Source organism: Megascapheus bottae, chromosome 11 (assembly GCF_031878675.1).
Source record: "Megascapheus bottae isolate mThoBot1 chromosome 11, mThoBot2.hap1, whole genome shotgun sequence".
Taxonomy (NCBI): domain Eukaryota; kingdom Metazoa; phylum Chordata; class Mammalia; order Rodentia; family Geomyidae; genus Megascapheus; species Megascapheus bottae.
In genome coordinates this window covers 11,387,962-11,403,149 of record NC_143519.1, presented here as the reverse complement: position 1 = coordinate 11,403,149, position 15,188 = coordinate 11,387,962, and the positions used below count along the sequence as shown (strand labels likewise).

Below are 15,188 nucleotides of genomic sequence, written 5' to 3'. Positions count from 1 at the left end.
TGATTCTACCTAGACTTTTCTTTCCAAAGCAAATAATTAAACTCTGGCTATCTATCTTGCTGCAGAAAAATTACAGTGTAATTTTAAAGCTTGCTTTATGAAATGTGAATGTTTTGAAGCCCAAACCCATTTGAAAAATGCAAATGTTTTAACTTGCCAACATGACTAGTAATTATCTACACTGATTTTTGTACCTAATCCAGTCTGTTTGCTTCCCATATTAATGACTTTAGCATCCTTGTAAGTATTGTAAGTATTCTAAGCTTGGACTCTGAGACCGCAATCTTTTTTCTCTTACTCTTTATTTTTGTTGTTGTTATTGTTGATCGTGGGGCTTGGACTCAGGGCCTGGGCACTGTTGCTGAGCTCTTTTGTTCAAGGCTAGATCTCTAGTGGTTAATTGGAGAGAAGAGTCTCATGAACTCTTCAATGCCAAGGCTGGCATTGAACTCTGATCCTTAGCTCTCAGCCTCCTGAGTAGCTAGGATTACCCCTGTGAGCCCCCGCCCCCGCTGATATTACTCCTTTTGTTTGAAGTTTCACTGCAGCCACAGACAAGGGTATTACTTACTTAGTCTTTCACAGATTCTGTCAACAAATATTTACAGGGCACTCATGGCTACATGTTACCTCTCATAGCAGATTTATTACAGTTTCGTCCTCGGCCCAGAATTCATCTCTGACCTCTAGATCCGAGCTCCAGCTATTTACTTAATATCTCCATTGGTTACGTCATTAGTTCTTTAACTCTAACGTACCTAGACCAGAACTTGGAATTTATTCTCCCTACCTACCCACCAAAGCCCCCACCCCAACACGTCCTTCTCTTTTTCTTCTCATTCTCTCCAGCAAATGGAACAACTGTTGATCTTTCAGGAGCTCAAAATCCAAACCTCAACGTCATCTTTCCCTCCTCCTCCTACTCCTCCTTCTCTTCCTCCTCCTCTTCCTCCTCTCCTTTCCCCCCCCACTCCTCCCCTTCTTTCTTCTGCATTTTTTTCCAGTCCTAGGGCTTGAACTCAGGGCCTGAGCACTGTCCTTGAACTTTTCCAAGGCTAGTACTTGAGCCACAGCACCATTTTTGGCTTTTTCTGAATATGTGGTAACCAGGAATCGAACCCAGGGCTTCATGCTTGCTAGGCAAGCACTCTACCATTAGGCCCCACTCTTGGGAACCCTCATCCCCTCTGTTCATCCTCCTTTGTCCACTCTTTCAACAAATCCACTAATTAGGCTTCCACCATCTATCCTGGATATCATCATTTCTGTCTATCACCTCTGGACTATTTTGGTTCAAATCCACTAATATTGTTATGGCCTATGATTTAAAATACAAAATTAGACTTAAAAATGGATAGTGTTTTAAAATTTGAAATATGGCTTTGCCTTTCAAGAGCTGGTGTCTATAGAAAGTCCAGTGAATGTGTTCTGACTCGTGATTTTTTAATCTTCTCTAGTGGATTATTTTGACAGGAAGAGAAGGGGATGAGTAGAGCCTCCCTGGGGGAAGGTGTCCACACATGAGAGGAGGATTTATCATGTGTGGGGGTGGGGTTGAGGTGGGTTTGGTCTATACTTCATGAAACACTACTGGCATTTATTTAGTAGTTCAATAATAGTATTGCCTCAACTCTACCCAACTTTCAGGCATTGCACTCCACTCAGTAATTTATAGTAAGAATTTAAGATTGAAGATATATTTGTGGAGATATTTGATGTCCTAGCATTTAAAAAGAAGCTTAGTCCATTTGTGAGAACATTATAATTCATTTTCTTCCCTTCAAAATCTGTAACTGGTCATAATATATAATCCCTCCTTAAATTAAGGTTCTTGATCTCCTTAGCTTACCATATATCTATTTTAAGTGAGATCTGTTCTTATGCTACCTACCACTCATTTAAATTCTGGTATCCAGTAATACCTCTATTCTTATGTTTCTTCTTAAAAGGAATGATTTATGACCTCTCCTATGTCCAAACTTGAGATATTTAAGAGGCATAGTATTTGAGGATTTCCTATGTTGTTTATTGTAGTCAAGTCTGAGCATTTGCATGTAGAAATGTGCACTATTTTGTTAATGTCCTTACAATCAGAGCATCACATTAAAGTTTAAGATTACATATGCAAGAAGGCTCTTTTTCTACTATCTTAATTTGAGATTATAAAAGGCATTATCCAAAGTAATAGACATGTTATTTATTTTTTTCCTCGGTTGGAATGTAAGACCTGTGAGGGCAGGATCTGTATTGGTTTTGTTTAATGATGCATCTAAAACACTCAAAGTAGTCATCAGTGCATGTTAAGTATTCAAGAAGTTCTTGTTGAAGAAATAAATGCATATAGCCTGTGAGATTACTGTATCTTCTTCCATTATACTGAGTTAATGACTATATTATGCACACAGATAGACAGATAGCATAATTTCCACTCCTTACAGATAGGGTGCAACTTATGGCAACTGAAAGGGGTTCTACAATGAAACTAAAAGAAAATGAGATGTTCATGTGAGTAGCACTTTATGAAAAGCGGTATGTAGGGTCAGAGTAGCCTCAAAGTCACAATCATGCAGTGAACTCAAATACGTTTAGTATAGTTTATCTCCACACTTTACTCTAACCACACACACTTTGCTTTTTAATGTCCTACAGAAAGAAAAAGCTACCACTTCATTGTCATTTGAAAACTGCTTACCTTAGAGCTCCCCCTTTTTTTGAGAGAGAGAGGGGGCAGGAACTTGTTTACAAAAATGAGAAAGAAATCATTTCACTGTAGAAGAACACTTTTCAATTCTTGACAGATTCACACAGCCAGTGACTGCCATAATCTATTTTGTTTTTCATCCGCACTGAAGGGCATTCAAATCCATCTATTCCTATATGTAAATGTGGGGGGGAGGGGTCCAAAACTATTTTTTGTGTCTTTGACTTGCTCATCTCTCTCTAGGGTTTCCTCAACATTCTCAAAGGCAGCTTCTGGCACCAAAGGGAAAATGGAGAAGTTGAGATGCAATTTTATCTCCCAGTTGAACTTGATTAAATGGGGACTGTTCTAATCAAAAGTTTGAATCCTGGGGGAGTGTAATGTTGTTAACAGGTTTGAGAATATTTGTGAAGAACAGGCTGGGAAAGCACTAAAAACAAGACAGAGAGGAACAGGCAGGAAAATAATAGTAGTAAAGCTTATTAAGGCATAAAATTAGGTGAACAAATTGCCTCGCAGATAGTGTTAAGCTCTTTGCTAGACTGGCAAAGGAAGTGGAAAGAAAACTCTCTGAAAACATTATTTTTATTATTTTAATAATTTGTGCAGGAATCGTAGTAGCTGCAATCTGTTAGCCAGAAACAATTGCCAGCTGGTGTCATCGTAGAGTCGGCTGAATACAAACATGTTTTTCCTTTTTACCTGGAGAGCATTCAATTTTAGAAAGTTTCTATTTAGTTTTGCCTGAATGTGAGGTCTGCCCTGGTAGATAAGGAAGTTTGTTTATGACATGATTTAAGAGCTTTGATTAGGTTGCTTACTGAGTTCCACAACTGGAATAGGAAGACCACACCTGGGACAGACTTGCGTTTATCCAATCAAAGCTACCCATCATTAAAAATGAATACCTGGGTACATGCTTGAATTAGCTGTGTAATTGCCTTGAAACTACAAATTGTTTTCCTTGTGATTACTTCAAGGAAACAGTGGTACATTGTTAACTATTGTACTAAAAGCAAAGCCTTATTTCTTGGTATAATATTTTTTGAAAGACATTGAAAGTGCACTTACCTTACTTATGGACGAGAACATAGCCTTTCTCTCCTTCCCTCTCTCTGTCTCTCTCTCTGTCTCTGTCTCTCTCTCTCTCTCTGGATGTGTGTGTGTTTGTGTGTGCACTCGCGTGCATGGCTGCACACGCGTGCTGGTACTGAAGCTTAAACTCAGAGCCTGAGTACCCTCTTTTAGCGTTGTCACTCAAAGCTGGGGCTCTACCATTTGAGCCACACCTCCACTTCCCAATCTTTGCTGGCTACTTGGAAATAAGCATCTCAGGACTTCTGCTTGGGCTGGATACAAACAGATTCTCAGATCTCGGTCTCCTGAAGAGCTAGGATTATGGTCCCCAGCTAACATGTACAACATAGTTGTAATATTTGTTATAATAATTTCTTTTGCTAGTCTTCTGAATGACTTCTTTTGATAATGATAGATCATTTTAAAATCATTATTGACTTCTGTTTATCAGAACATTTCTAGACGAGGTGCCCAAACACTTCAAGATGTGGAGTTCCACATTGCCTGTGAAGCCAGAGGGAGAGAAAAATAATCTAATGTGTCTTCCTGTCTCCTGACTCACAAGTTCCCAATAGGGAAGACAGGAAGTGATGAGTTCTGAGGCTGATGTTCATTGAGTTTCTCCAGTGGTGACTTGACTGTATTTCAAAGATGTCAGTAGTTTATAATCCTGATGTTACATTCCCCCAAACTTTCCTCAGGTCATTTTCTTCATCCCTAAGATAGGATTTTATGGAATGAAATAATGGAAAATGTTTCCAGCTATGCAAATTATGACCTGTATCTCTGCAGGTAGATAAGAAGGCTCCCTCCCTTTGTCCATGTGATCTATAACAAGCAATTTTCCACAAAGTAAGACACTTTTCACCGAAAACAATAGGGATAGGAATAATGATTTTTTACTTAGACAAAGGCACATATAAGTTGCACTGAGGTTCTTGTTCTAGTACTGTGTCTTACTTTGGTGTGTAGTGCAATGTCATTAACAGGATTTTAAACTTAAATGGAAATAAAGTGAAATAAGAAACAATTTCAGGAATTAGAGCAGTAGTAGAGCACTAGCCTTGAGTAGAAAAGCCAAGCGAAAAAGCAAGGCCGAGTTCAGTCCCTAATACTGGAGAGAGAACACACACACACACACACACACACACACACACACACACACACACACACACACACCCCGCCCCCCCAAAAAACCCCAAAATAGAAAAAAGAGAATCTGATTCATATTACTTAACATCTTCCTTATGAATGTAGGCTCCTAGAGCAGGAAGGGCATAGCCTGTGGTTATTTATAGAAGGAGAAGCAGAAAAGGATGCAGAAGAGGACAGCTTTGTTGAGAAGAATTGCACCTGTTTTATAGCAATAAAAAACAACCTCCAAGGGTAAGCATCAGCATCCCTGAAAACAACAACAACAACAAAAACCCTTCAATTTAACTGACGGCTACAAAATGGGTCATAGCAAATGGCGGAGACCAGCACAATGTCTTAGCGAAGAAGTGACTCTGATGAAGGCCAGGCGGGAGTGAGGGCGGCTAAGAAGCTGGGGTGTGCCATTAGCGACAGCTGTAGTGGATGCTGGCTGGTACAGCCAGGACAGACACCTTAGCCTGGATCCCGGAATCGCACCGCAATGTCCCCATCTCCCACATACAGCCACTTTCTGCTTAGAAATTAGGCCTAGGGACCATGGCAGGGATAGCTACCACCGTTCCATGGTGTATCTACTCCGCACTAAGAACCCAGACATGTTTTTTTTTTTGGGAGGGGATATCTTGGGGCTTGAACTCAGCCAGGGTGCTGCCCCTGAGCTCTTCAGCTCAAGGCTACCACCCTACCTTTGGGCCACAGCCCTACTTCCTATTTTCTAGAGGTTAATTGGAGATAAGAATCTCAGGCTCTTTTGTGCCCGGGCTGGCTTTGAACCTTGATCCTCAGATCTCAGCCTCCTGAGCAGCTAGGATCACAGGCGTGAGCTACGGAGCCCGGCTCCAGACATTGTTTTTAAGCAAAGATTTGATGCTGGGATATACACAAAATCGAAATAAAGGTGCTACATCTGCACACATAAAAAGGTCTTAACTTGTGAAGCATATGTTATTATGTATTTCTTATGTTTCACCTAGAGAGACAAATATTTATTCTCTTTCAGTCTTGGGCGGGAAAGAGCGCATCTTTAGGGGATGATCCCTAAACTCTTTCCAGTCCTGCATGGTCCTGGGCTGGGAATACAAGGAACGAAGTGGTCCCACAGTAGCCATTTACTTCCTGGAGGCTGCTTGAATGAAGTTGTAGATTTGGGACACAGTAAGTTTGTAGGGAAGGTACAGACGGGAGTGAAAACTGAGCAGCACTCAGAATGTCTTGGGTGGAAAGGAAAAGCCCCCTGGCTAGCTATCCCTGTCCCTCGTTGTCTTCCAGACATTGAAGGTGTGTGTGTGAGTCCTGCAAAGATGGCCAGCCAGGTCTGTGATCACACTCCTGCAGGAAAAAAGCTGCTGACTTCAAGAGATGGAGCCTGGCCAGCAACTCCCCCCACCCCCTTCAGCAGTTGGGGCATCTTCTTCCCCCTCTAGCTTGGCTGCTCTGGACAGATCGCGCCTCGCTCCAGGCACAAGGGATCTCCCTCTGCTGCCTCTTCGGAGCCCCAGAAGCGGATCCCGGACTCCTCCCCTGGAAACTCCTCCCGGGCCAGGGAGGCTCCGGCGCGCATGCTCCGTACCTAGGGCAGGTTTCTGCGGCGGGTAGCTTGGCTCCTGTCACACCGGCTGGCGGCTGGCGGCGGTGCCAGCCTGTGTGCGCCAGTGCGCGCGCTTGCGCCGGGGCGGACGGACCCCGAGCTGCCGGCTGGCCGTGCGCCTCGCCCGCCCGCGGGCCCCGGAGGGAGGCAGCGCCTCGCCCGCAGCTGCAGAGGCTCCCCCCCCCCCCCCCCGGCTCCGCAAACTTGGCGGCGAGCGCCGTCCACCCGCGCGGAGATCCACAGGCAAAGGCGCTGGACGAGCGTGCGAGGCGCCGTGCCCACGGCCGGCGGGGGCTGCCGGGCGCCCCCGATCCGAGTCTTCGCCCTTGGCTAGCGCCCTGGAGAACCTCATGCAGCCCCTGCGCTCACGGTTGCAGCTGCCCGGCTGCCGGGCTGCCCCGGGCAGGTCCAGACCCCGATTCCCGCTGCCCCGGCTCTGAGCGCCAGCCAGCCAGACTCGGGATGCTCTGCGTCGCCTGAGGGCGCGGCGCCTCTGCCGGGATCGGTGCCGTGAGCCCGGCGCCTCCGGGGAGCGCAGGGCGCCCCGCGCCGCAGCCGCAGTCGCGCGCTCCGGCGCCCGCCTTCCGGGCTCGGCTCGGTTCACAGGCCCCGGCGTTGCCAGCCTCGGAGCACCGCGGGGCCTCCAGCCAGCCGCACGCCTGGGCGTCAGGGGCATGGAGGAGCGGCGGGCTCCGAGCCGCGCCCCGGAGTCCCCGAAACTTCCCAGCCGTCGCCGCCACCTCCGCGGGTCCGCGCCGCCGCCGCCGCCGCTTCACCTGCTGGCCTGAGAGCGGGGACCATGGACGAAAGGTTCAACAAGTGGCTGCTGACGCCCGTGCTCACTCTCCTCTTCGTGGTCATCATGTACCAGTACGTGTCCCCCTCCTGCACCAGCTCCTGCACCAACTTCGGGGAGCAGCCCCGCGCCGGGGACGCCCGGCCGCCCGCCGCCCCGAGTCCCGCCCGCCGCGCACAGGCGCCCCCCGAGGACTGGGAGCGGCGGCCCCAGCTGCCCCCGCCGCCCCGAGGGCCCCCCGAGGACCCCCGCGGGGTCGCCGAGCCGGAGGACGAAGACAAGGAGCCCGGAGACCCCGAGGAGGAAGAGGAGGAGGAGGAGGAAGAAGAAGAGGAGGAAGAGGAGCCGGAGGAGGAGGAGGAGGAGGAAGAGGAGCCGGACCCCGAGGAGGAGAACCCCGAGAACGGCTCCCTGCCCCGCTTCCTGCCGCGCTTTAACTTCACCCTGAAGGACCTGACTCGCTTCGTGGATTTCAACATCAAGGGGCGCGACGTGATCGTGTTCCTGCACATCCAGAAGACGGGGGGCACCACGTTCGGGCGGCACCTGGTGAAGAACATTCGGCTGGAGCAGCCCTGCGCCTGCAAGGCCGGCCAGAAGAAGTGCACCTGCCACCGGCCCGGCAAGAAGGAGACCTGGCTCTTCTCCCGCTTCTCCACCGGCTGGAGCTGCGGACTGCATGCCGACTGGACCGAGCTCACCAACTGCGTGCCGGCCATCATGGAGAAGAAGGACTGTCCTCGCAACCACAGCCACACCAGGTACGGTTCCCCTGTCCCGGCCCCCTTCCGGGCCTCCAGGCTACTTCCCCCCCATTCCACCCTCCATCCACGCCCCCCCTCCTTTCCAGCCTTTACCAGCCCACTGCTCTGCCCCAGATCAGAAAGCCCTGGATATGACAGGGGGTCTTGAACTCGCCCCGGGCTGAGGCTCACGACCCGTGGCTTCCCTTCCACCTTGGGGATCCATCCTGACTGGTGCCTGGTACCTTGTGGTCTCTCTGGAGAGGGGACCATCCACAAAACCCGCGGAGATAACCAGGGGCCTGGGTGCATCTGGGTGAAACCAGAGGTCCAATCTAGTGCCTCAGTCCTATGATGGAAACCCCAAACCCCACACAGGGCAGGGAGGGCTGGGAGTGGAGAGATGGAGGAGAAGTTTTCCAAGCAAGGTGAAAGCTAGAAACGGATGTAATCCTTTCCTCAGTGGCTCTGTGATGGCTGCTTGCCTGTTTAAAAACAATCCTCTCGGTGTGCCGCTTTGAGCGCACACGTGTCGACTCCTGGTCTGCCTTGATACCCGGAATGTTGGAGGTGGCCTTTGTTGAACAGTGCTCAGGGTCTGGGATCATGTCCTCAGTAAGATTTCCACTCTCCTCTTAGGCCTTTCCATCAAAACTTCTTCCAAAAGTGCATGTTAAATGCCTGTCCTGTGCCTGACAGTGTGCTGAGTGCATACAAAAAGATCCTAGAACTAAGTTCTCTTGAGAACAGGATGAAACTGCTCACCCCCTTCAGGACGGGAAAAGGCAGGCAAAGGTGATGAAAGCTTACCATCTTAATAGCCAATGAGACTGCTTACAATATTAGCAGCCTTGGAGAGAGTCGTGGGTTTGAGATTGCGGTTGAATGGTCTTTTTGCTCATTGCAATCTGAAGATTAATCGGACAGGCAAGCACAAGGGACTCAAATATTAAAAAGCTTGGAACACTGGTTTATGGAAGTTTTTATCTCCAAGATTTCAAACAATTTGGTGTAAGGAAATAGGAACTTAAGCACTCAGCTTAATATGCAAATATCAGATAGGTTTTGCATTTGACAGTATTGAGATGCTTCATTTGCTGAGAACTACCCCAATTCTGGCATTTACCACCACTGAAGCATCTAATTCTACTTCATTTCTCCAAGAACGAGCAAAGTTTCATTATAGGATTTTTTTTTATACCTCTGGCAGTTTTTCAAATGTTTACTCCTCTCCCAGCTCCTTTTCTTGTTAGTGAAAATTGGTTACAATTAAAAACACGTTTGGGCATGGAATGAACACATTAGGGTCTCTCCTTAATATTTTAAAGGATCTTTTATATTTTAATATTTTAGTAGTATATTACTTTAGGTCTCACCACTATATTTTAACTTAACATAATGTTCAGTTAAGTATGACTTCCAAACTTCCAAGCACTGTTACTGCAAAGAGACTGTGAACTTCATTCTATGGCGTGTTCTTTTTTAATTTACATGTTACATATTTCTGGTTGACACCCTCCCCCCATAAAAATTCTTCTGGTTGGCCTTCTAGTTTTCATTGTACTAAAACTGGAGACTTTTATTATCCCATAGAAACATCTTGATAACTTTCTATTTTGCTAATGTTTTAGAGAATAGGTGAAGATTTTTAGGGGAATTGGAAGAGGATGTGGATCTGAAAATAATTGGAGTTTTGATGAGTGATAGAATGATGCTGCTGTTATAGGCCTTCCATATAGCCCTAAACAATAAAGTATCACTTTTATAGCAATTCCCTAACACCTCTCTACTCCATTACATATGAAAATTCCACCTTGGCTATTTCAGGAAATGTTCTCTACTGCACATATAATTTAGTGATGGACTATGAATATTTAGTGATGGACTATGAATATTTATTTCTCTTGGTACCACAAGTTACCAGTTAACCAACCAATCACCTTATATTGATTCTCTCTCTCTCCTCCCTCTCTCTCTCCTCTCTCTCTCCCTCCCTCCCTCCCTCTTTCTCTCTCCCCCCTCCCTCCCTTCATCCCTCCCTCCCCCCTTTCTCTAAACAACAATTTTTGTATCTATTTTCTTTTCTCTTCCCAGAATGCTTCCCCAGTAACTCCCAATTACTTTTCTTCCTAGATCCTATAGGAAGGACCAGTTGTGATTTATGTGAAATGCCATGCACCAAAAGTTATGGGGGGGGAGTTGCAGAGATGTTGACCCTAGCATCTTCCTCACGGAGAAGATTGAATTAGTTGTCTGTCACTGTAATGTCTGTGTACAGCATTCTGTGGTCAACCAGATTAGTCTGGATAATGGAGGGTACATTTCCACAATGTAAAGTGGCAGATAATCTATTGCCACATAATGGGAACAAGGTTCAACTTAAAATTGGGCTGACTAAGCAAAATTGGGAAGTAGAATCTGTTGATGCTATTTCCCTATTTTTTCTGCTTTTGGTCTCCACTTGGCAACACCTCCTCGTTTCTCTCAAAGATCAGTGACCTTGTAGATCACAAAATGGGTAACAGCAAGGACTTCAGAGTCAGAAAAATATGGATTTTTGTATTTATGCTTATCAGCTATGTAGCTATGAGTAGCTTCTTTCTGAGCCTCAGATTCTTTAGTTTTATATAGTAAATTTTAAATAGGATGTTTCTCACAAATTTTTTTTCTTATGAGAATGGATAATCTAATGTATACAAAGCATTATTGTACTATATAGGCCTAATATAACATACCAATAAATAGTCCTTTTCTGTGGGAGTACAGAGGACTGAACTCGGAGCACAAGCTAGGTAGGAAGGTACTCTACCATTTGAGCCACATTCCCAGTCCTTTCAATTTTAGTTTTTTTTTTATTTTTCAGATTAGGTCTTGAGTTTTTGCCTGGACCAATCTCAGACTAAGACCCTCCTGTCTCTACTTCTCAATTATGTGGGATTACAATTATGTACTACCAAGATTTGCCTGGAACACAGAACCTAATATTTAGTATACATGCATATGCTAGTTGTGATATTAGCAGTTAATTCTATTATTTTTCCCAGTCAGGATATTCCTTTTCAGGAATATGCATGGTCAGTTCCTTAGAGCAGGTCAGCATAAATGAGTGTCCATGACTTAAGAGAGATGCCCTTTGGTAATTACTTGTACAGAGAATCCCATTCCAAATTTAAGCAATAAGTTTAAAATTATGAACACTTCATTTGGGCATTTCGACCTTGTTCCAGGTGGCAGAATGGCAAGCAGAGGTGAGAAGGGTGCATAATGGGATTGGGTACACATTTTGGAATGGTAAAGATGGAAGGAAGAAGAATGAGGAGGAGGAGAAGCAGCAGCAGCAGCCAATCGAGAGAAGTGTGGTAGATTGAGCATGCTATGGACAACACTGGCCTAGAAAGGGAAAGAATCTGCTTGGCAGATTATATCCAGTACAAGGTGTGTTCTGATGGCAGAAACTGGGTAAAATAGGATAGATAGGAAGCCAACAGAAAGATGGCACTTCTGAATCACTTTATCACATTGCTGATAAATTCTTTCTGTTCTTTTGCCTAGTCTCTTCTCCCATTATTGCCTTGGCAGGTTAGTCTTTCTTATAATTTTATGCTGTGTTTTTTTTCACTGTTTCTACGTGAGGACAGTAGAGCCCTCTTCTGGATCGCTGAGTACAGGTAGAAGCATGGCATTTTATGACCAAGGAAGATGAAACAGTTTCATTCTAAAGTTTCCCAAACTAGCTAGGAGCTAGTGGCTTCCTTCTAGCTACTCAGGAGGGTGAGATCTAAGGATCCTAACTAGAAATCAACCTGGAAGAAATGTATGAAAGATTCTTATCTCCAACTGGCCAGCAAAAAGCCAGGAGTAGAAGTATGGCTTAAATAGTGGCCTAAGAGTGCCAGTCTTGAGCAAAAATACTAAGGGACAGCACCTGGGTCCTGAGTTCAAGCTCTGATTTGACGCAAAACAATCAAAAGAAGCTACTAAAAATGAGACTCCCCACATTGATTTGTATGTTAATCTCATTCTATCAAGTTAGCATATTCACTGAGATAGAAAAATGGCTTTCCTGTCTAATAACTCCACCAGGAGAGAGTTGAGAAGGCTTTCTAGAGATTACGTTTGAAGTCTTAGAGTATGACTGATTAATTTCACCTAGGACCTTATGGTTAGTTTTCTGAGCCAGTCATCGTGGCCAGGGAGATAAGGTTCTCTGACCTACTTTGTATCACAGAGCCATTCCATGAATAGTATGCATTTATACATGTATGCATAAATGATTATGGCTAGTTATCAGAAACAAATAACTACCACCATTAACACAGGTCCTGGGTAGACCAAAGGATTGTAGAAAATATCCAATCATGTCAAGAATAAGTGAAAACAAATGAGACATAAATGAATCTTCAAATCTGTTCTTTGAGCTGTGCAGAGGGAAACCGTTAAGCCAAAAGGGAACTCAGATTGTCTGCAGCATCTGGAAGCCATGTTCCTGTGAGAATTAATGGATGGAATTGTTCATATTTAATGCGTAAATGATAAAAAAGCATAAGAAGAAGGCAAAGGAAATTGTCCTTAAATCCCCAAGGAAAGAAGAGATACAAGGTGAGGGAGACTTGTTCTGTACCACTCTAAAGGTGGTTGAAATAGGAAAAGAAGCGATGAGATTTCAGAGTAAGAACTTTGTAAAATTTATAACTGTCGGAAACGTGTGTGAAGTCTTTCATGAAGTGCTATGCTGTCTAGCAAGTGAAAACTTTAGGAGTGGTTGATTACTAGTGGTATTAACAGAGGAATTCCTTTCTGGGGAAAGGTTTAGTCTGGATGGCCGTTCAGGATCTTTAGATCTAATCTAAGCGGAGTTGAGGGTGTTTCTCTGCAATCCTTTCTTAGCCTATACATAAAATAGAAAAAAAATAAAACAAGATGATAAATGAATTATCTCTCTAGCATTTGTAAATGTTTCTACCAGCAACACTTTAGCACAACATAGCCTGATGGTATTGACTATTTTATACATTCAGGTCCAAAGCAATACACAGGCCCTGTGTATTAGATCATCTGCTTCTAAATAATAGGAACAAAAAGATAGGACGAGGAAATATAACACAACTTGCCATAAAAACCAGAACCACTTTGAAACATCATCTCATTATTGCTTTTCCTTTACACAGCAGGGTAAAAAAAATAAAGCATCTGCAGAGCTCTCTTTCAAAGATTCTAGAATATTATGGCCTGCACTGCTTTCTAAAGTATAATCTGTTTGATGTCTCTACTAATTAGAAATGTTGAACTGCCAAGAAGGTTAATTTTTTTTTACCATAAGGTTTATATACAGTATAAAATGAGAGAGAAGATCATTTTTTCTGTATGCCTTAACCATTTATTTGTTCATTACAAGGTCTCTTACAGCATCATTTCTGCTTCAAACCACAAATATTTGTTGTAGGTCAGAATAAGGTAAATTCATTGGGTTTTTGGAGTGGTAAGAATATACACAGAATGTTACATGGTAATAGATGATTTCCTTTGCCTAGTCACCTGGGGACTTTTGGTTGAGTTGATTACAAGGAAATACAAACATTCCTGTAATAATTAGAAGCTAGGAAAATTTAGGCACAACAATGTGGTTTTGTTTAATCTTAGACTCTTATTGTTATTCCCTAAAGCTAATTATTATCATCTCATTTTGACTAAAGACAATCAGAAGCTTATGGCATTTGAAAGTTATTTATGCTTGATAATGAATTAAGCAGTTTAATTGAGACTGGAAAATCCTAATGTGATTTTAAGAGTCACAAAATAAATTATTATGGCAAGAAACAGGTTTAATGTGAAAACAATTAGAGAACGTTCATTAATATTTTGTAGTAAACAATTATGGGGTTTTTTTTTTGAGCTAGTTCTGGGTCTTGAATTCAGGGCCTGAGTGCTATCCTGAGCTTCTTTTGCTCAAGACTAGTGCTCTACCACTCACAGCTCTACTATTATCTTGGCTTTGAATTTGTTATGTTATAGAGATCATGTATAAGTTCTGTCCATTTTAATTGACCAGTAAATAACTTCCCAAATTATATGTTGGGAAATGGATTCCACATTTGTTGACTTAGTGTTTTTGGTTTTATCTTTCTCTAGCAAATAAAGTTGCTCAGAAAAATGTGAAGTACCCAGTACAGAAATTAGTCAATAAGTGATGCTAAGTAGACATTAGTTTTTAGAATATTGTAACTAGATTGTGCCTTTAAAAGATGGAATTATCAAATATTATCGTATCTTTATTTCAGGTACAAAATGTAATTGTTAGCAGCTGATTTCCATAATTAGCAACATGCCAAATGTCTTGATTCTTTACAGGAGAAGTAAAAGTAAATATTTAAGGCAGGACTTATTGGAATCATTTAGGAGGTTTCGTCAAATAGAGTGTATGCCACAAGTCAGAAAGCCATTTGGGTACAAACAGATGTGTTTGCCACTAGGAAAACTTAATGTCATCACTTAGTTTTGCGTTAGAAAAGCTTAGATTGGAAGGGATGAGAACTTTGAGGCATGATGGGAGGCTGAGAAATTCTGGATTGCAACCAATCAAATTCAGATGGTCGAGTTGGGTTGTTGGTGTTTGTCGATTATGATATTGAGGGACAAACATAAGAGAGGATGAATTAGGCAAGCATCTTCAAGGAAAACTGGAGGAAACCAAAGTCAAATTTCTAGCACCTTAAAATGATTCTGTCCAAGTGGCGAATGCAATTAGAGTTATGTTTAGGGAGCATAGAATGTTACTTAAATTAAACTACATGGATTAAAGTCCTGGTTCAAGCTTTGACTGTTAAGTGACTGTGGGTGAAGTCATTTAACTGCTCTGTTGTTCAATTTCTCTCTTTGCCTTATGGTGAGCATTGACAGTCTATGTGGTACTCTTCAAAATAGGGAGGAAATCAGATGACTTAGCTATTTTATTATTGTCTCAGTGCCTTAGACATACCTGCTGTTTAGTGTAAAGATAAAATGCCATACCAACTGCAGTATCCTTTTTGATTCTGGAATTTTGTATATGAGGCAGAAGAAAAGCCATAAAAGGAAAAAATAACTGAATTGTTGGGATGCTGAGGATTTTCCTGAGCACTTAATGAATGA

General features: G+C 43.5%; 1 protein-coding gene across 1 annotated transcript in view; it reads left to right on the top strand.

Annotated features, from left to right (window-relative positions):
• Window positions 1–7,320: 7,320 nt before the first annotated feature.
• Hs6st3 (heparan sulfate 6-O-sulfotransferase 3) overlaps window positions 7,321–15,188 on the top strand; it is a 638,339-nt gene continuing 630,471 nt past the window's right edge. Inside the window, exon 1 of the mRNA XM_090341958.1 lies at window positions 7,321–8,078. Within this exon, the coding sequence (XP_090198084.1) occupies window positions 7,321–8,078 (758 nt within the window). The remainder of the gene's footprint in view (window positions 8,079–15,188) is intronic.